At 47.0% G+C, this 19,381-nt stretch overlaps 6 protein-coding genes across 11 annotated transcripts in view; 3 read left to right on the forward strand and 3 right to left on the reverse strand.

The window, feature by feature from the left end:
* On the forward strand, positions 1-17,346 carry LOC108613062 (acid sphingomyelinase-like phosphodiesterase 3b). 2 transcript variants are annotated; one of them, XM_089467444.1, is made up of 6 exons: positions 1-374; positions 9,501-9,900; positions 15,202-15,926; positions 16,126-16,321; positions 16,385-16,673; positions 16,740-17,346. In XM_089467444.1, the coding sequence occupies exons 2-6, from the start codon at positions 9,741-9,743 to the stop codon at positions 16,975-16,977; spliced, it is 1,608 nt and encodes a 535-aa protein (XP_089323570.1). In that variant the 5' UTR covers positions 1-374; positions 9,501-9,740; the 3' UTR covers positions 16,978-17,346. The 2 variants fall into 2 exon arrangements, with proteins under 2 accessions (XP_089323570.1, XP_089323571.1); XM_089467445.1 differs by lacking the exon at positions 9,501-9,900.
* The window catches only part of Zasp67 (Z band alternatively spliced PDZ-motif protein 67), a 21,834-nt gene continuing 3,233 nt past the window's right edge, over positions 781-19,381 (reverse strand). Inside the window, exons 1-9 of one of the 5 annotated variants that reach the window (XM_089467441.1) lie at positions 8,208-8,341; positions 6,082-6,233; positions 5,543-6,025; positions 5,230-5,479; positions 4,604-5,159; positions 4,263-4,498; positions 2,915-3,132; positions 2,480-2,521; positions 781-1,024 (exon numbers count right to left, since the gene is read on the reverse strand). In XM_089467441.1, the coding sequence (XP_089323567.1) occupies positions 859-1,024; positions 2,480-2,521; positions 2,915-3,132; positions 4,263-4,498; positions 4,604-5,159; positions 5,230-5,479; positions 5,543-6,025; positions 6,082-6,233; positions 8,208-8,306 (2,202 nt within the window). In that variant the 5' untranslated portion in view covers positions 8,307-8,341 and the 3' untranslated portion in view covers positions 781-858. Of the gene's footprint in view, positions 1,277-2,032; positions 2,089-2,479; positions 2,522-2,914; positions 3,133-4,262; positions 4,499-4,603; positions 5,160-5,229; positions 6,026-6,081; positions 6,234-8,207; positions 8,342-19,327; positions 19,372-19,381 lie in introns of those variants that run through there. The other 4 variants (XM_089467442.1, XM_018006256.2, XM_018006255.2 and 1 more) reach the window with 4 other exon arrangements.
* Positions 8,394-9,481, forward strand: Ilp1 (Insulin-like peptide 1). The gene has a single exon (XM_089467460.1). It carries the CDS (start codon positions 8,967-8,969, stop codon positions 9,354-9,356), a length of 390 nt encoding a protein of 129 aa, XP_089323586.1. The 5' UTR covers positions 8,394-8,966; the 3' UTR covers positions 9,357-9,481.
* Ilp2 (Insulin-like peptide 2) lies at positions 11,400-12,081 on the forward strand. Its single transcript, XM_018006277.2, has 2 exons — positions 11,400-11,618; positions 11,692-12,081. The coding sequence occupies exons 1-2, from the start codon at positions 11,450-11,452 to the stop codon at positions 11,928-11,930; spliced, it is 408 nt and encodes a 135-aa protein (XP_017861766.1). The 5' UTR covers positions 11,400-11,449; the 3' UTR covers positions 11,931-12,081.
* Positions 12,684-13,345, reverse strand: Ilp3 (Insulin-like peptide 3). Its single transcript, XM_018006276.2, has 2 exons — positions 13,107-13,345; positions 12,684-13,045 (listed from the first exon to the last, which is right to left on the reverse strand). Exons 1-2 carry the CDS (start codon positions 13,261-13,263, stop codon positions 12,831-12,833), a joined length of 372 nt encoding a protein of 123 aa, XP_017861765.1. The 5' UTR covers positions 13,264-13,345; the 3' UTR covers positions 12,684-12,830.
* Ilp4 (Insulin-like peptide 4) lies at positions 14,256-14,975 on the reverse strand. Its single transcript, XM_018006280.2, has 2 exons — positions 14,664-14,975; positions 14,256-14,604 (listed from the first exon to the last, which is right to left on the reverse strand). Exons 1-2 carry the CDS (start codon positions 14,812-14,814, stop codon positions 14,417-14,419), a joined length of 339 nt encoding a protein of 112 aa, XP_017861769.1. The 5' UTR covers positions 14,815-14,975; the 3' UTR covers positions 14,256-14,416.

The raw sequence follows: 19,381 nt of genomic DNA on the forward strand, positions 1-19,381 counted from the left end.
ACATATTGTGACAGTGACAGTTCAGGACGAGACGCCATCAAAGTCACGTCGCCGAGTTCTGGGTGAAGTGCGAGTCCGCAACGTAATCTAATCATAACTTTCGCGTACTTGGCGCGTTTTTACGACTTTTAACGAAAGCCAAAGAAGCAAAAAAAAAAAAAAAAAGAGGAAAATAAAAAAAAAAAGAAAAACAAAAACACAAAAAACAAATGGCTAATAATTTGGTATCCGTGTGCGTTAACGCGAATATAACCATAGTATCCGCATACTTATGCGTGCCTGTGACCGAGGGCAAGTGAAATGTGCGCAACCTTCGACCCGGCATAACGTGGCAACCATTTCAAATCTGAACTTGATATACCATGTGTGTCAGGGTGTGTGTGCTCATAACTACATAAATACGAGTTTATTGTTATATTGTGCTGCTGGCTGTCATTTTGCAATTTGGTTTCATTTCGTTTACAGCCCAATTCATTTACTTTAACATATGCAAATTCCAAAAGCATGTCACACACACACCCACACACCCACACAGAGAGTGTATGTGGGTGTCGCGTGTTTATGCAAAAGAAAATTGCAAGAGCAAGCGCCCTGCGGCTGCCAACATGCATAACAATTCGCAGCCGTTTGACACTTGGCATATTACACATACGCCGTGCTGCACACAAACACAAACACGCACGCACACACACTAACAAATTATGTAATAACACATTAGCAACAGCAGCAACAACAACTAAAACAACAACAACAACAAGCAAATACTTAAGCCCGCACATATTCATAGTTTTTCTATATATTTGTCGAGCTGCTTAGAATATTATTACATTGGTTGAACAGAACTGCTTAATGGGAATTCTACGACTGCAACGCTTGGCGTATATCCGATTCGGCTGCCACGAGTGGTGCACGCACCTCAATGCCACGGACAGGTGCACGATCCAGATGATGTATGACTTTATATACCTCGCTGCGATTGAGGTCGATTTTGCGCTCCGGCTTTTGGTACTTCATGAAGTTGACCCTACGAAAAGTCAAATCAAAGCTAAAGTGCTTAAACAACATACTGAGTAGAAAGCTGGCGAGGGGGGAGAGAGCAAAAGCCATAGGAAAAGTGGGGGGAATGGCAGACATGCATGTGCATTTTAATAAGTGCTGCTGGTCACGTTGAAGCTCTTGAGCCAGAGAGCTTCGCCAGTGGCCAGGGACCATGCAATGAACCATGTGACAAACTAACCTGTGTGCTGCCTTTGCCACGCTGAGGCTCTGCAGCTCCCTGCGGCCGATGAATCGAACCGAGAACGAGGCAAAAACGTAACCAGAAACGAGAAAAAAACAAGCGTTGCAAACGGCCATAGCCGACTGCTTGAATGCTCTGTTCGCAACTTGATGAAGGCAGCTTTCGGCTGTTGGCAAAGACTGTAAAGCTAAAGCAGTGGCTGTCAAACTGTATTTGTAATTTGTGGATGTTGGGGGCTGTTATATATTTGACATGGTCTGTGGAGCTGAGCTGCTTGAGTATGCAGCATGTTAGCTCTTCTCTGTTAACAAAGACTCTAAGGCTAAATCAGTGATTGTCAAACTGTGATCTGTAGATTTTTGGGGCGTGGCTATGTATGGATTGATCTGTGGAGTTGTGCTGCTGAATGTTAACTCTTCTCTGTTGCCAAACTGAGTATGCAGAATGTTAATTCTTCTCTGTTACTCTGACTCTAATGCTAAATGAGTGACTGTCAAACTGTGATATACAGGGACTACACATATTTTCATTCAGCTCCTTAGCTAACCCACAAGTGCAGGCAATTTATAGAGCGAATATGCCCGTTTGTCCACCCCTCTGTCCAATGTATCCACGTAAACGTACACGTAGTCGTTACCGAAATCGAAGCCAATGCATTGCCCCCAGTGGTTAAGTACAAGACTAGGGCGGACCGACAGAATGCAAGCAGAGGCTCTTCGACTTATTAACAATGAAAGTTGCATTCGAAGTTGCGAGTTAAAGTTGCATAGGAAAGTTGCAGCTGGAACTTACCTGAAGCGCTGGCGTGTTATGTGCTCGCCATTGAACAAGCGATTCCAAAATGCAATCTGCAAAAGAAACGAGACGAGACGAAAGCAAACGTAAGCATGCATATAAGGACTAAAGCCAAAGCACAGCAAAAGAGATGCAAAAGTAGTAGAAGAACTGGAATGCCAGAGGAACTGCAACTGCAACTGAAACTGGAAAAGTCAAATCAACTACAAGCCAAGGCAAGCACACACAGAAATTAAACAGAGTGAGACAGCGAGTGCGAGAGTGAGAGAGATGGCGACAGACAATCGTTCAATATGATAATGTTAATGAAAGTGCATCCTTTTGTGCTAGCTGATGGATGCGGGCTGTGTGATGTGAGGGACGGATGAGTTGCAGAGGGGGAGAGGGGGAGGATGCAGAATAGAATTGCTGTCACCAGCTCACCATGCTCTAGCAAACTAATACCTGGCATCGTAGCCGAGCAACGGGCTCTCGTAGGGGCAGCAGCTGCTAATGCGCAAAATTATGAATCCGGACGATTGTGCGTTGATGTAAGCGAGCCATGGAAAATGAGAGACGAGAGACGAGAGATGAGAGGCGAGATATGAGATGAGAGTGAGAGTATATGCCAGATGAGTCGATGCGGTGGGGCGTGGAATGGGGAAGGGGTTGAGCCAGTGCGGTGGCCATGGCAATATGGCATTATGATGGCAATAAGGCCAAGCCAATGCCAGCCGAGGCACAATACGGCATTAAGCAATGTGAATTGCAGTGCGGATGGATGCGGACGCTGATCAGAGATTGAGAATGAGCGTGAGCGTGAGAGAGAGAGAGTGAGAGAGTTGGGAATGCGAACAGCACAAGGTACAAAAATTGTAGAGTTTCTGCCGGAGTACCCACCCCAGTGTGCTGCCAGTGATAAGCTCCGCCTGGGCGCTAAGAGTTTCGGCAATGAATTCATCATTGTAGGCATCCTTGGGTCGATACCAGCGCCTGCCGCCGGGCAGCACCAGAGGACGCTCCGATGATGGCGTTAGGGGACCAAAGGCGCGCTTCGAACGTCTGGGATTGTTTTTGCGCACCAAATGCTCCTCCAGCTCCTCAATGACATTGTGTTTCTGGCATGTCACATCACATCCCAAAAAACATGCCCCACACACACACACACACGCACGGAGAGAGAGAGAGAGGGAGAGAGAGAGAGCGCGCGCCAGGCGAGGCAACGCAACGCAGCAGCCCAAAGGAATACAAAGAAGATGTTAAGAGATTTTCATTTATAGAGTAGGAGAGAGAGAGAGAGAGAGAGAGAGAGAGTGAGAGTGAGTGAAAGAGACATAGGGGAGTTGAGGTAGTGCAAATTTGCAGTCGTTTCGGGTTATATGCGTTGGTTTTTCTTCATGGTTTTTCATTCCTTTCTTTCTTTTCTTTTCATTTCTCTTCTTTTTTCAATTTCTTTTTTTTTTTTTTTGTTTGTTTGGCTGTCACGCTGCCTACTAATTGTCTTTGGTTTCTGCCTTTTTCTGCCCCGGCGCTGCGACTCAGGCTCTGATTCGATTTGCTCTTGGAACTCATTTATTTAACTGGCAGTTGATATGTCTACATACACTACATATATACTATATACTCTATACATATATATGTGAGTGTGTATGCGGTGGCAATTTATCAAAATTTAAACTCGATTTAAGCTAACTAAGCTAACTACACTTGGAAGCGCACATTATGCTGCAAGTAGAAAAAGACAAAAACCAAAAGGCATTTTAGTTAATTTGATTTGTGGAGTTGGGCGCGGGAAATGGCCAGGAAAAAGTCCAGTGACAACAAGTAAGAAGAAGCAAAAGGATGAGGCACAGCTGGCCAGCAACTAGATGAAACAAAGATGAGGTAAAGAAAAACAGACCGAAAAGGCAAACAATTTAAGACCAACTCAAGGCCAAACAAAGTCTTAGCGACATTTGTTGGGAAACTTTGAAAATTTTCTAAGCTCTAGATTGAGTTATGCAGGAACATCGAATCGGCCTGAAATCCCAAGCGTTTAATTCGATTTATAATGAAGAGCTGCTGGCATAGTTTGCAGCCATGTGAAAAGGTGTCTATGGAGGAGCCAGCTGAACGAACGACGGACGGACGGATAGTTTCATATGTTATGTATTACATTAAAGTATATAAACACTGCTCTCTATATACTTATTATATATAGCCTACATATACTCTATGCTTCAGTCTTTACTTTAGTTTTCACGCTCACCTTTTGCTTCTTGAAGCTGAGCTCCTCGTTGAGCTGCTGCTCCTGCTGCTGCTGCTGCTCCTCCAGTTGGCGATTGTCGCCATTCGAGAGCGAAATTTCTGCCACTTCTCGGTCATTGGCATCGCATTTATCCTCATTATTTTCAGGTGCTGTCTCTTCCGGCTGCACCTGCTGCTCCTCTTCCTCCTGCTGCTGCTGCTGCTGCTGCTCCTTGTTGGCCGCACAGCTCGACATGCCTGTGTGTGTTGGTGTGTGTGTGTGCGTAGTTGGGGAAGTATGCAAAATGTGCCATTAGAAAAATTTAATTACTGTAACCTCGGCCATAACTTTTCAGCCAGTACCTTCGTGCTGGCCATGCGGCTGCTCCTCGTCCCGCTGCTGCTGTTGCTGCTGCTGCAGCTTAAATGTGGGCAGCAGCTCGGCCAGCTGCTTGGTCACCGCATCCAGGGTCGATTGTATGGTGGACGGCAGCGAGGACAGCGCTGCGAGCTGTTTTTGCACATCGGCCAGTTGTTTTTCCAGTGCCAGCTCCTCATCGGTTTTGGCCGGAGTTGCCTCACCGCTGTCCTCGCCGCTGCCCCCGGCCTCACCCTCTGACACGTCCTGTTGACCCTCCCCTTCGTTAGGCTCAATTGCTGTTTGTTGCTCGTCGGCCGTCTGCTGTCCGGGCTCCTCTTTGGACGCATCCGTTTTCTCTAACTGCTCGCCATCCGTCTCCTCGGGCGTCGCGTTGTTGCCATTGTCTGGCAATTGTTCCAAATTCGGGACCTCGCTGTCCGTGGGCAATGGCTCCTCATCCACGGGGTCAACCTGCTCCTGCTCTGCCACCGGCTCCGGCTCCGGCTCCGGCTCCTGTTGTGGTGGGGTGGCTTCCTTTGGGGCTGGCTTGGCTTCCGGCTGTCACAGGCTTAAGTTGCGGCCTGTTCAGTGTCTCTTTGCTATGTGCTTTGCATGGAACGCTACTCACCATGGGCGACTTGTCGCGTGGCGCCGACTTCACAATCTTCACCTTGTAGGCATTGGCCGCCCGGCGCTCCGCCTCCAGCTGCTGCTTGCTCTTGGGCACGGGTCGGTCCGGTCGCTGCAGGAACGTGGACCACTTGCGATTCTCCTTCTCCTTCTCCAGCTTGGTCTTGGTCACCTCCTCGTTGAGGGAGCGCAGCACGTCGCTGCTCATGCAGACGCCCGGCTTGGGAAAGATTCTGTAGAAATTAACGCTATGAGATAGAAACAGGTTAAGGCTCGCAAGAGCATCCATGTCTGCCTGTCTGTCAACGCACCCCAGCACATTTTGCTCCTTGAGCACCTCCGACTCGCCGGACAGCACTGCAGCAATTTCCTCCTCCACCAGCTTAATTTCCGCCTGCTCTGACATCGCCGAGCACGGCCGATCGGGCAAATCGGGCAAATAAAGGCTACCATTCGTTGCCTGCTGGTCGACGCTGGCCGACGCCTCCGTCTGGTTCGGCTGGTCCGTCTGGTTCTGCTGCTCCGCCTGGTTGTTCTGGCTGTCCTGGTTGGCATGCGAATGCATTTCCGTCACAGCGCTGCGACATTCCAGCTCCACATTCGCCTCCAGTTGCGCAACCTCGACCTGTTCCTGTTCCGGCGTGAACGCTTTTGTGGCTTCCGTTAGCGACGGCAAAGGCGAGGTGGTTGCGGATGCGGACGCGGATGCGACTGCGGTTGGCGACATGGTCAACGAACTGGCGCTCACTGGGAAGCGCTTCGGACCCGCATAGACCTCCTCCTCCTCTCGTTCGCTGTGGGGGCTAGGCCTATGACAAATGGCTGTAACGGAACAAATGGTTCGACTTACCGATGCACGCCGAAATAAAACACGCTTCCGCTGCTCATGATTAGGCGATGGGCCTCGTCGTGCGTGAGGGGCGTGGCAGCCGTATCATTGATACGCACAATCACATCCTCGACGCGCAGGCCCGCCTCCTCGGCAATGCTGCCCTCCGTGACCTGTCACCCGGCGAGGGAAAGAAAGGGAGAGAGGGAGAGAGACAGAGAGATGCGACAAAGTATTTTAGATACAAAATCAATTATCTGGCGTCGCTCGCAAAGTGCATATAAATAAAATGCGCGCGAAATGTCAACAAAAACACAGATCAGATGAAGCGATTCCAAGGGGCGGCAGTGGCAGCGGCCGCGGGCGTGGCAGCTGCCAAGACAATACGCCACTCGATGTGGCATGCCGCACGGAGGGTTGCTTTATAAATTAAGAGAGCGCCAAGCAAGTTTTTGTTTTCCTTTTTTCATATCCGTTTAATGTGGCTGAAAGTTTCTTTAGATTGACAATCTTTAAGAAACCAACAAGAAGCCAAGAAGGAGGGAAAAGCACCATATTGTTTATGGCAGCTATGTAGTTATTTCAGTGCTGGAAAATGCACGTTTTATGGCAGCTAAATCTGAGTAGAATATAAAATTAGAAGCATTATTAAACAGCTAAGTTGATGGAGTCAATGAAAGTGTGGGATATATTATATAGATATGTTTAGAAATCTATATTTGTCTATTATTATGCTTTAGACTATGGGAATTTAGTGTATTATTATAATAAAAAAAAAAAAACTCTAACTAACCCATTTATCTTCAAGCAAAGCAGAGACAAACTCTCTCTCGTTTGGTCTTTGTTTTCTAAAAAATTCTGTTGTAGTTAAGCGCAATGTTTTGCTTAAATATAGGTAGCTAAATAACTTTTAACTGCAAGACGAACACCTTGAACTTAAGTTAAATGTTCAGCCTAAAGACTTGTTTATCTTTTGAATTAAAAAAAAAAATAAATAAATAAATAAATAAATAAAAATAAAATGCAGTTTAAAGACGTTAAACGAAAGGCTGTTAAATTGCGGCATATTATCAAGTTGCTGAATGGAGAATGAATAGTACAAATAGATTGGTTCTAGAGGAAACATATTATATATTTGTTATCATTTAATCCAATGTCTCAAAAATTAAATATTAACTTTTCGGGAAAGATATTATATATTTTTGTAATTTAAGATATCTAGCGTTATAGAAAAAATATTATTATTATTTTTTATTTATTGATATTATTATTATTTATTTATTTTTTATCATTTAAGACATTTGGTTCAAGGGAAACATATTAAATATATATATATATTTTTTTTATAATTTAAACATTTAAATATTCTAACTCAACCGATTAAGCAGCCCTCGCTAGCATTAATCTATATATATATGTATGTCTGTTGCAGTTTGGCAATTAAAAAAACTTTAATTGTTGCTATTTTTGCAAATAAGCGAATATTGCTATAGCTTTAGCTATTGTTGTTGTTTCTATTGTCGTTGTTGTTGTTGTTATTGTTGTTGTCTTTCAACACAATTGCTAATTCGTCGTCTGTTAATGATGAATCGCAGACGCATTTGAAAATTTGAATTTAATTTATTGCACTCGCATTATGCGGCTCATTAGTACAAAAATGCATTTCGGCCAGCCGATTAGGTAAACAGACAGACGAACGGACAGACGGACGGACGGACTGGCGAACGGACGGATAGAGAGCCATTGGCAGTCTGCATTGAGTTTACTTTAATTAACAAAATTTTGCAAATAAGCCCTCGAACGAATGAGCATGCAAATGCAAATGCAAATGCAAATTCAAATAAATAAACACACACACTCGCACGCACACAGAGTCACACACACGCACGCACAGAGAGTTACATAATTGGCTCGAACATTGAAATATTTGCAATTAATTTGCGGCAAATTCACAGAGTAAAAGTTAATGCAACAATAACTGTAATGCACAGCAGCATGCGAGGCTGTTGGCCTTTGTTGCGGTCACTTTTGGCCGTGGCAGCGGCAGCGGCAGCCGCAGTGGCAACGGCGGTTGCACAGGTAGCACAGGTGGCACGCGTTAATGATCATCGGCCGTGATTATTATTATTATTATGAACGTGCCTAACCTTAACCACAGTCAGCGGATAGTCGTAGTCGGCCCCGCCCACCAGCCGAAAGCCCCAGGGCACATTGTCAAAGCGGCACATTTTGATATCGATCACCATATTGCGGACTCCTGAACTCTGCTCGCTGCTGAATCGCTTGAATAACACAATGGGAATTCCACCACACCGACTGCAAGTGCGACCGTTTGCTCTGTGACGTTGGCGACCAACTGTTGCCACCGATTGGCGCCACAATCGGGCGGAGCTGCGCGCAGTGCCAACTATCGATTGGCAATCGCTCTCAGCGGTTCGAGCAGCCAACTGAAGCATACTTTTCACCTGGCAAAGGCAACTCACACACACGCACACACATACGGCCCCCCTCGGCATGCTAATGAAGCTGCCACATGGGCTGTCGCCTGCCTCATTGGCAGCAAACGTAATCCTTGGGGACAGCAGCAGTCGCAGCCTTTTAGCGTTAACATCTTTGCCTACCTCTAGCTCTCCTCCTCTCACTCTCACTCACTCTCTCTCTCTCTCTCTTTGGCTGACTGGTGTGAGCTGTTGTTGTTTGCCTTAGCTTGCCTTTAGCTCTGACTCGGCTTTACGCACTGCTCACTCCTTGCTCCTTTGCCAAATATTTGTGCAACCAAAAAGTGCATTGAACCTGCTGCTGCTGCTGCTGCGGCTGCTGTTGCTGTTGCATGCGGCAGGCTTGTATAAATAGCGCCTGCTGCTGGCAGCATTTAGGCAAACGCTCTCAAACAGCCGTCCGCAATAATGTTGTACGACCCTCATGCAACTGCCACAGGCCGACGTCAGCGTCTCTGCCTGCTGCTGCTGCTGCTGATCGCTCTGGGCAGCTGCTGCTGCAGCGCCAGCAACATAGCGCTGCTGCTGCGCGAGGGCAAGCACAAGCTGTGCGGCCCCGCCCTGAACGAGGCCATGGACATGGTCTGTGTGAATGGCTACAACACGATACCAATGGAGCGCGATCCCAGACTGGAGCCGTCACACCAGGGCTTTGCGCTGAGCCCCCTCCTGTCCAGCCTCTACGGGGCGGAGGTGTTGATCAAGACGCGACGGCTGCGGCGACAGGGCGGCGGCATCTATGACGAGTGCTGTCGCAACTCCTGCACTCGGTCCGAGCTCTTGGCCTATTGTCGCTAGTCGAGGACATAGACGGACAGAGGCGCACGCACATACACATACGCATATACTCACATACATACACACACATATATACTATTTGTTAATCGCAATCATAATCGTATTCGTTATCGTAATCATAATCGTAATCACTTATTTATGCAGCACCAAAATTAGCTAATGAATAAAAGTAAAACTGTGCAGAAAAGTTTCACGGCTCAGCAGAAAGCTAAAGCAAAAGTTAGCAAGAAATTTCCATTTCAACGCAGCAAACACTTCCACTTCCAGTTCCAGTTCCACTTCCTGCTCCACACCCACATCCAGAGCCGCTTCCTGCTCCATTACCTGCCCCACACGCCTACCGTCCCCACACACGTCCCACAGTCGAATAGCAACGGCAGCTAAATGACTAACTTCATATTTAGCTACAGCTACAGCTCCAGCTCCAGCTCCAGCTCGAGCTCCAGCTCCAGCTCGAGCTCCAGCTTCAGCTTCAGCTTGGGCTGGTTGCTAACCACGCTCCTGCCACTGCTCTGGCTGCCAGATGAGGCCAGCGCCCGCATTGGTAAGTAAGAATAGGGCGAAGGCGAGAGCAAGTCAACTGCTCTGACTACCTACATACCCTGTAAATGTAATATTTTAGTGTGATAGCCAAAGATTGGCCTTGGCTTGGTATGGAGAGAGGCTTACTTATTGTTGTGATATGAAATCTACTTAAAGGTAAAGCCCCATATAATGCTCTGCTCTCTCCTACATACCCTCTAGGTAGTATAAGTATGAGGGTATTACTGTGTTTGTGCTACGATGTAAAATAGTAGAGTCATTCACAAAGGGCAACATGTTTACCATCAACGCGCAGAGTCGATATGTCATTGTCTGTCCCCCATCGACTGCCTGTCTCTCGTCTCAGTGCATCACTATCTTTGAGCGTTTGCTATGAGAGACAATAAGTTTAAGCAGGGACATATTTGAATACCAGGCAGTATATATATCAGACTCGTTTGGGTCTCTAGACTCTAGAATATTTGCCCAAAAATCAAGTTTCTACATATGTATATAAAAATAAAAAATAAATAAAAAGCTCCACTAGGTCAGTCTCTAATGGCACAAAATATATGGACAAACTTTTACATTTGCAGCACTCTAAACTCTATTGTTATTCTATTATGTCAAATACCTTTGCAGTCTCTCTTCTTTGCTCGTCATTCCTTCGCTTTCTCTCCTCTTAACTCGTCATTCTTCACTCGGATAGCAATTGGCTCTTTCAAAAAGTATGCTATGAATTTGTATTGCCAGCTCTAGCACTCGCTTCAAGTTTTAACCCAGAGCGGGACTACTTTACTGTTCGCATACGCATATACGATTCAATGCAAAGGGGAAATCTGCTTTAAGAGAAAGTACATTTTTTGCTATTCATTTGTTTTTCTGTTTGAAATGTTTCCCCAGAGGAACCATCATTAAATTTTGTGATTATGGGTAGCTCGAATGTTGCGCAACATTGAGACTCGTTTCAAGCAGAGAACTCTTCCCGGAAAATGGCCGGAAGGGGGCGGGAGTGGGGCAAGGTTAATCGCAATGAAGTGTTATGGGCGAGACAAATTTGTATTAGCCAGTTAGGAGCTCAGAGCAGCTCAGTGCCGTAAAGCTGGCATCACTTTGTATGCCCGCTTGTAATTAGCGCTGGCTACAGGGTATTCCGACTAACTCATTTAATATTCATAAATGCAGGCAAGGCAAGCCTTTGCACGCATACGCCAGGACCTTATGTTGTCCTTTGGCACCCAAATTGTTTAATTGGCTGACAAAGACGTAAGCATCACCACACCACCACACCACCACAGCACCGCCCACTCACTCCATCCGCCCACGCCCACACAGCGGCGCCATTTGCATAAGCCAACGAAAAGTGAACGCTGACATTGAACGAATTTAGCAAGTAGCTACTCGAAAATGCACTCAACTTGTCCCAATAACCTTTAACACAATTTGACATCCACGTAGTTGGGCAGCGCCCACACCTGCTTATCGGAGACAGTGTCGTGGCTTACGGTATATAAGCGTGCGAGCGCGAGTGTAGCAGCATCAGTTCCATAGCATAGCCTAATCCCAGTACAATGTGCAAGTCAATCTCCTCGCTGTCTCTGGCCCTCCTCTGTGTGCTGTGCATCCTGGCGGCCGTTAGCGCCGACCACGAGATGCGACTGTGCAGCGTGCGGCTGAACGACATGCTGAGCAGGATGTGCACCAGGGGCTTCAATCGCATCATCCAGAAGCGTAGCATGCGTGAGTATCTAGATCGGGCAACATCTGTGCGCCGGCATTAACTGTTCCCATTTGATGGCGCGGCTTTCATTAGCTTTCATGGACCTGGACCCACTCGATCCCATTCAGTTCACCGAGGAGAAGGAGCTGCCCTCGAACTCCGCCGAGCTGCTCTCGTATCCCATGACCAATGGCCGACTGCGCAACATCTACCAGGACAACGTGCTCAACTCCCTGACCTCCACCAGGCGCCGCACCCGGGAGGGCATCGTCGACGAGTGCTGCAGAAGGTCGTGTAAGCTCTCCGAGCTGAACGCCTACTGCGCCGTCTAGATTGCTAGGCTAGCCAGGCTCAACCACCCACACAAAAACAACGCGATCACAGTACCTTGAAACTCTACCCTACCTTGTGCCAGCCACATATTGTATTAATATTATAGACGCTTCAAAATAAAAGCCAACTGCATAAATAAAATTCAATAAACGAAGTTTTTCGTATTTATAGAGTGAGAGAGAGAGAGAGTAGTAGAAGAAGAAGAAGGAGACTGTACTGATTCAGAATTGGACTAGTTAAACTTTCTTCAAGCATTTCTAGTCGACTTTTGAACTTAAAGATATTAAAGTGAACAAAAAGGATATTTCGTTTGCTAAACTAAGGCAAGGCTGTAAATTGCATTTGCCATGAATTTGCATGGAGTACGAAATTCATTTGAAAAATGCAGCTGAACTAACCTCAATGTGAAAGCAAATAATATGCTTGCATATTCTAGAATTCCAACTGGAGAGCTGCTAAGCAAATATTCGCATTCAACATAAATAACTTTATTTTCAGGCCTGAACAATTCATTTAGCAACTTTGGAGAATTCAAATCTATTCAAATTATGTCGATTCAGTATAAAATAATTTATGGGTAATTAATTCCACTTGGGCTATCGACAAGATGATTTACTCCAGCCTGGATTACAAACAGTTTCCCTCTTCAATTGTGAAGCATAAATTTATATTATTAAATTTGCCATATGTCCTTTAGCAATAAATTGTACAAGCATATCCTCTACGTTTGTGAAACAATATTCGCATAGAGCTAGAGTTCGTTTAGTAGTTATATATTTAAACATTTAGAAGCTGACAAACAGGAGCTGGTCTTAGTCTAAGCCACAGTGGAATGCAGTGCCTTGTCCATATCAAGTTCGCAGGGGTAAAAGTATTTCTTCTTCTTCTTTTTGGGTCGGTTACTTGCAGTAGGAGAGGAGCTCGTTGAAGGTGCAGGACTTCATGCAGCACTCGTCATGGATGCCGTATCGACGTCGACGGATCTGCAATTGGTGGGCACTCTCGCTTATCAGGGCGCGCATCAGAGGCTGCGAGTCCAGATTCATATGCGGGTAGACGCCATAGTTGTCCAAATCCAAGTCACTATTCACAGCATCAATGGCATTGGGTCCGACTGCAGAGCGTCCATATCAACTGAATGAAGAATGAAGTTCATGTGGGGAGAGCCTACTCACCATAGCCGCGCTTCATCTTGCTGTTGAAGCCGTTTTTACACATTTGGATTAGAAACTCGTCCAGCTTGGGGCCGCACAGCATTATCGCCTCCACGTGCAGCACGAGGAGCATCAGGCCGCAGAGCAGGCACTGCATTTTGGAGCACTGGAAGTTCATGGTGTTTGAGTGGGTTTCTGTTCTGTTCCAGTAGCTCGTATCTGCCTCGCATATAAACCAACTAGAACTGGTAGCTGGCTGGCGGCACAGCAGCATTTTATATGTTAAGCGGAGCCACTGCAGCCACCCAGCTCGTACTGTCAGCCAGTGTTAGGTCAAGTGTCAGTTCCCCTGAGGGGGGGGACTAGCCTCGCTGCCTTATGTGGGATGCTTTCACTCATATCAGCTGACGTCTTTGTTTATGTTGTGCCGTGCAAAATAATTACGCGTAGATAGATCGCATTTTGCTGAAAAACAAAGTGAAGTGTTGCCTGCCCTGCCACGCCCTGTCTCCACTCACATGACGCATAATGTTTTTTACCCATGCTCTTACAGTGTGTTCTAAAGTTTCTCTCAAATTAAGGCCACTACAGACTACTAAGCCAGCTAAAAAAACATAAACAAATTGGCATCTTTCGATATTTGCCCCACTCAAAGGCTTAACAGTGCGCTGTTAAGTGAACAGCCATTATAACATATCAAACAGCTGCAGCTAACAGAAGACAGCTGCTGCAGCTAACAGTTGTCTGTTAAGGCAGTCTGCTATGTTAATGAGCGCCATTCGCGCTGTTATCTTTGTGTTTCTATAATTAGCACATAGAAATTCGTTTATTTCTGTTGGAATTTCTTCAATTTAGCAATTTTAGAGTATAGAGGGGTCGTCGTAACCCCATTTGCTACTTGTTGTTCTATTAAAATAACAACGTCATCTAATTAAAAATTCAAAATTTTCATTATTGTTCCGAGAATGCAAGGGCATAGCATTCCCATTGACGTGGAAATTTCTGTGGACTGGGCTCGTTGGGGATGGGGACGGGAGCTGTTGCCGCGCAGCGTGGGGTCCAATGCCTGGCTGGAGGTAGTCTTTGGGCCAAAAGATGCCTTTTGTTTGTTGCTATTGCTATCGAGTAACTTTATTGCTTCCATGAAATATTACAATAAAACATTGCGAATTTAATTAAAAATATATTTTTGTTTTGTTTTAGAGGGGGTTAAATGTAGTTGAGTGAAATTTTTGGTTTTGCTTTGTCAGTTAAATCGTCATCATCATTGTCATCATCAGTGTTGCCATCATCATTGTTGCCATCGTCATCATCAAGTCGATTCCTTTGGGCTAGGCGCAGTACTCCCGAATGTCGTCGTAGGTGCATCCATCCCAGCAGCATTTGTGCGTTATCCTGCGCCGCGAACGTTTCAGCACCCGCTCCACGCCGGCCCCATTGATCCGTTCCGCCGGGGCCTGGGGCTGCTCGCCGGTGTCCAGTTGTTGCCTCAGTACCAGCAGCAGTCGGCTTCGGTCCGCTTTAAAGCTGGCATTGAGTAGCTGAATTGATATTTGATTGAATGGCTTTGGTACTTACAATCGCGCTTGATTCTGTGTGAAAATCCATTAACACATATCAGGTCAAGGGCCTCGTTGAGTGCATCGCCACATAGCTTCCTCCTGCCGTCGACCAACTGCGTCAGCAGGGCCAGCATCAGCAGAAGCGCCAAATTGAAGCGCAAACTCATCTTGCTCTCATACAAATCCCAATCGCCGGACTCGCTCTCTCTCTATAACCGGGCGGTTATGTGTCCTAGTTCCTGTCTCTCCCTGACTCTCAGCTCGACTCACGCTCTCGCTTACAAATTGATCAGTGCGCATGCCAACGCTAACTGATTTGCTGGCTCTGGCGCCGATCAACTCAATGGCTCGCATTGTCTATCAAGTGACTTCTTGACCTCTCGGCCAGGTAGCTGAACCAGGGCTGTCAGGTCAGTCGATCGGCCAGGCCAACTATTTGTATGCAAGGGTTTTTACAGCCAGCCGGCCGACCGGCATTTCCCGCCCAGGGTTTGCCCAATGGGCTGCTCCTTTAATCCTCAGAGTTTCTCAATTTCTCCACTCTGCATTCGCAGGCTACTTCTGGCACATCAGCGACCTGCATCTGGACACATTTTACTCCACGCAGGGCGACATATACAAGAGCTGCTGGCAACTGCCGCACACGGCCGCCTCCCCCGCTGGCGGGCGGCAGGAGACGGCAACGGAGTCGCCGGGCCCCTTCGGCCACTACAATTGCGACAGTCCCTGGAGCCTGGTCGAGTCGGCGGTGAAGACCATGAAGGCCAAGCAGGGCGACAACGTGGAGTTTGTCCTGTGGACGGGCGATGCACTCTCGCACTCCGCCCAGGCCCTCTCCGAGCAGAAGCAGCTCGAAACCTTGCGCAACATCACAGAGCTGCTGGGACGCAGCTTCTCCTCGCCCTTCATCTTCCCAGTGCTCGGCCACGAGGACGGCAGCAGCGGCCCGCACAAGTACAAGCAAATGGGCGAGCTCTGGCGCCACTGGCTACCCACCGACGCGCTCGTCACCTTCGAGCTGGGCGGCTACTACTCCATCGAGCAGACCAGAAGCCGCCTACGCATCGTCGCCCTCAACACGAACTTCATGCGATACGACTACGAGACGGAGGTTAAGCCGGCGCACAGCTTGCGCTGGCCCGCCGAATACGCCGTGGAGCCGAAGGCTTCGAGTCGCACCATGTCTATCCAGGATCAGCTGCAGGATCAGCAGCAGGCCGAGCAGCAGTGGCTCTGGCTGGATGAGGTGCTGGCCAAGTCCAGGGACAAACAGGAGACGGTAGGCAGAAATGATTAAATTACAGAAATATTCTCGAAAGTGTGCGAAAGAGATAGGACATTAGAGTGTCAGAAAGAGATAGCATATAACTGCATGATGCTAAAGAAAGTGCGACAGGAGATGGAGTGATACTGAAATATTTACCGATTGATTTAGCTTAAGAACTCTAGTATATATATGCCCTAAATATTCCCATTAGGTCTACATAGTGGGTCACATGCCGCCGGGCGTTGATGAGCGGAACATGGGGCCGCAGCACAATGGCCAGCTGATCTTTACGGAGCGAAACAATCAACGCTATCTGGAGCTGGTGCGCAGATACGCGTCTGTCATACAGGGCCAGTTCTTTGGGCATCTGCACTCGGACACCTTCCGGCTGATCTACGACGATCAAGGTAATTCCCGACGGACAGCACTTGGGCAATGCCAGTGACCCATATGCACCTCTGCTTTTGCAGGCACGCCCATATCCTGGCTGATGATAGCGCCGTCGGTGGTGCCGCGCAAGGAGGGCCTCGGTGGCTCCAATCCAGCGTTGCGACTCTACAAGTTCGACACGGGCAGTGGCCAGGTGCTGGACTACACGCAGTACTTTCTCGACCTGCCGCTGGCCAATCGCGCCCACGAGCCGCTCTGGCAGCCCGAGTACAACCTGACGCACTACTATGCGCTGGCCGAGATCTCGTCGATTGCGCTGCACAACTTCGCGGAGCGCTTCACGGGCAGAGATGCCTCCTGGTTCAGCAGGTAATCAAAGAGTACCCCAGCTCGCCCAGCTCAGCTCCGTCTTATGCTCTGCTCCATCTGCTCTAGATATCATCGCGCCAATGCTGTCCGATATCAGTCCGGCTCGCCCTGCCTGGGCCTGTGCATGCTCAATCACTATTGCGCCATCACGCGGCTGGACTACGACGAGTTCCGACTGTGCCTGGAGTCGGAGCAGCTGCCGCTGCAGAGCGGCTCATCGCTGGCCGAGCTCTGCTCCGGCTGCTTGGCCCTCGCGCTGCTGCTCCTGGCACGGCACGCAACCACCCAGCGAATTTACAAATGAACGATATACGAGTTTAGCCAGTTCAAATGGGAAACCCAAAAAAGAAAATAAAAGTAAATCAAATAAATTTAAGCTTGATGCAGGCGCCACTCCTCCTAAACGAAATAAACGCGCTATTCAAACGCTTAACCAATGCTGTCAGTGTAATGTGTAAGTGTCTGTGTATGTGTGTGTGTGAGTGTGAGTGTGTGAGTGTGCGTGTGTGCATGTGTGTATTTGTGAGCGCCTGCCTGAAAGCCATATCATATGTGTGTGTGATACAATTCGTCTATTATTACTATAATACTATTATAATTATTATTATTATTATTATTATTAATATATATCTATTAAATGTGTATGGAAATAAACGCAAATTTTTAATGTTAACTCGGCTTTATTTTCGATAAATATTTAAGCAACAAATTTGTGGCATAAATAAATGTGTTAATTTGCGCAAACAAGTCGGCAGTTAAAATAAACTCGCTCTGTCTCTTTTTTTATGGGCAACTCCATTAAACGGCAAAAACCGCAGCGTCCATATTAAAACAGTTGCCATGCGGCAAGTGCGGCAAGTGCGGCAAGTGTGGCAAGTGTGGCAGGCAGCAAAGACAATTTGAAGGCAAGTCAAAGGGGGCAGCAGCAGCAGCAGGAGGAGCAGGAGGAGGAGGAGATGGAGTGTGGGTCAGTCATTCGGCCAGCAGGCTGCTGACATCCACATCATGAGTAATGCATGAGCTGGTAACCCAAGTCTGTTGCATGCCACACAGCCTCCGCCGCCAGCCGCCGCCAGCCGCCTCCTGCCCCGCCTCCATATGCCCAACCGCTGCATGCGTGACACTCGCTACGTGCTGGCCAAGTAAATTATTGGTGAAAATCTACGCTCGCATTTGATATTGGCGAAAAATGTTCAACCTGCTTTTAGTGCTACAACCAGGCAACCACCCACCCAACCACCCAACCACCCAACCAGCCAACAGGCACCAGGGTGGTGCTGGTTTATAGCGCTCGCTGTCCACACAACTTGCTCGTCGCCGTTGCATACTTTCGGGCGTTTCGGTTTATCAGTTTCATCAAAGTTGCAGCAACGGTTGCAGCAACAATGGAGGCATGCAACAACTGCAGCTGACACTGCAACACCCGCAGTCATTAAAGTTTATTAAGAAATTTGAGAAACTCTTAGTCAATCTTAGATTGGTGCCCCTTGACAATTCGCATACCGCAGCGCCTCAGTTGACAAACTGTTTTTCGGTCTTGTGGCTTCTGCAATTTGGCAAAGTTCTCCCCAAACGAACTGCCGAATAACAGCTGGAGATTGGATTGGTTTTGGCCTTTCGAATATGCTCTCTAAGGTTTCCTCCTCCCCTCACACACACATACGTAACCACATTCAGATTCACCCTTCCACCTCGGCTTGAGCATGTATTTAGCAAACGCCCGCCGAACTTAAGCAAATTCCTATGATGTATATTAAACTTGTGTAAACAGCAATATGAGCTGAAGTCGCCCCTTGATGAAAATATGAAATACAAATACACACACATGTATATATGCAAGTGTATGTATAGCAAATGTTCTGTATATATACGCTTCAAAAGCAGGCGAAAGTTTACTTTTTGCAGCGCTGCCAATTCAAAAGAAAGAATTGTTTAATATTTGCCTTTCTTGGCGATTCTCATGAAAGTAAAGTGAGGCCCATATGTTTTCTATTAGGATTTTATAAGCCGTATGTGTATTTGTATTTCTTTATACAAATACATATACATGTTTGTATATGTATACATTGTGTCAAGCTGGCTTTCTTGGCGATTCTCATGAATTCTGGTTAGCTCTGTTTGCCGTCATGCTTTGATTGGAAGTAGAGAAGCTTTAGAGCATGTTTACACATTTATTTTTCTCTCACATATAAACATATACACATAATATTATGCCCTTCTAGGCGATTCTCATGAATTCAGTCTTAGTGCTCAAGGTTTTCGTTGTGGAATTTATATTGACTGAAGATTTTCTTCTAATTTTCTGCATTTTCTTATATTTTTCAATGTCAACTTTAGCAAATATGCAACCCCACAATCTACTGCTCAGCTTCACTTGTATCTTAACAATATTATGCAGCTCTTGAAGACTTGAGTACTCGAATCAAGCCTTAGCTATATCGACTGCTCATCATACCCCTTTCAGCATTCACTTGCAGGGTATGCAGATACAATAACTATAATTATGGATATTAAGCACATACTACACTATATTATATTCTATGCCACATTAGGCCAGTATGTGCTTATGTGCTAGCCGTGTTGCTGTTGTTGCTGTTTCTATTTTCTCTAGATTTCAGCTGCTACACTTTGGCATGCATATTATAAACACTCACCTGTTTGGCTGCGGCTCTGCCAGCAGGTAGCAGCCAGCCAGCAGCTGCTCATAG

This window comes from Drosophila arizonae, chromosome 4 (genome assembly GCF_054131065.1).
Source record: "Drosophila arizonae isolate 15081-1271.41 chromosome 4, UAZ_ARI_1.0, whole genome shotgun sequence".
Classification (NCBI taxonomy): domain Eukaryota; kingdom Metazoa; phylum Arthropoda; class Insecta; order Diptera; family Drosophilidae; genus Drosophila; species Drosophila arizonae.

Coding starts and splice junctions, on each gene's coding strand:
- Ilp1 (XM_089467460.1), top strand. CDS start 8,967: ATGTTGTACGACCCTCATGCAACTGCCACAGGCCGACGTCAGCGTCTC.
- Ilp4 (XM_018006280.2), bottom strand. CDS start 14,814: ATGAGTTTGCGCTTCAATTTGGCGCTTCTGCTGATGCTGGCCCTGCTG. Junction 14,605..14,663: donor ACACAGAATCAAGCGCGATT/GTAAGTACCAAA, acceptor CCAGCTTTAAAG/CGGACCGAAGCCGACTGCTG.
- Ilp2 (XM_018006277.2), top strand. CDS start 11,450: ATGTGCAAGTCAATCTCCTCGCTGTCTCTGGCCCTCCTCTGTGTGCTG. Junction 11,619..11,691: donor CATCCAGAAGCGTAGCATGC/GTGAGTATCTAG, acceptor GGCTTTCATTAG/CTTTCATGGACCTGGACCCA.
- Ilp3 (XM_018006276.2), bottom strand. CDS start 13,263: ATGAACTTCCAGTGCTCCAAAATGCAGTGCCTGCTCTGCGGCCTGATG. Junction 13,046..13,106: donor CAAGATGAAGCGCGGCTATG/GTGAGTAGGCTC, acceptor GACGCTCTGCAG/TCGGACCCAATGCCATTGAT.
- LOC108613062 (XM_089467444.1), top strand. CDS start 9,741: ATGACTAACTTCATATTTAGCTACAGCTACAGCTCCAGCTCCAGCTCC. Junction 16,322..16,384: donor GCTGATCTACGACGATCAAG/GTAATTCCCGAC, acceptor CTGCTTTTGCAG/GCACGCCCATATCCTGGCTG. Junction 16,674..16,739: donor GATGCCTCCTGGTTCAGCAG/GTAATCAAAGAG, acceptor CATCTGCTCTAG/ATATCATCGCGCCAATGCTG.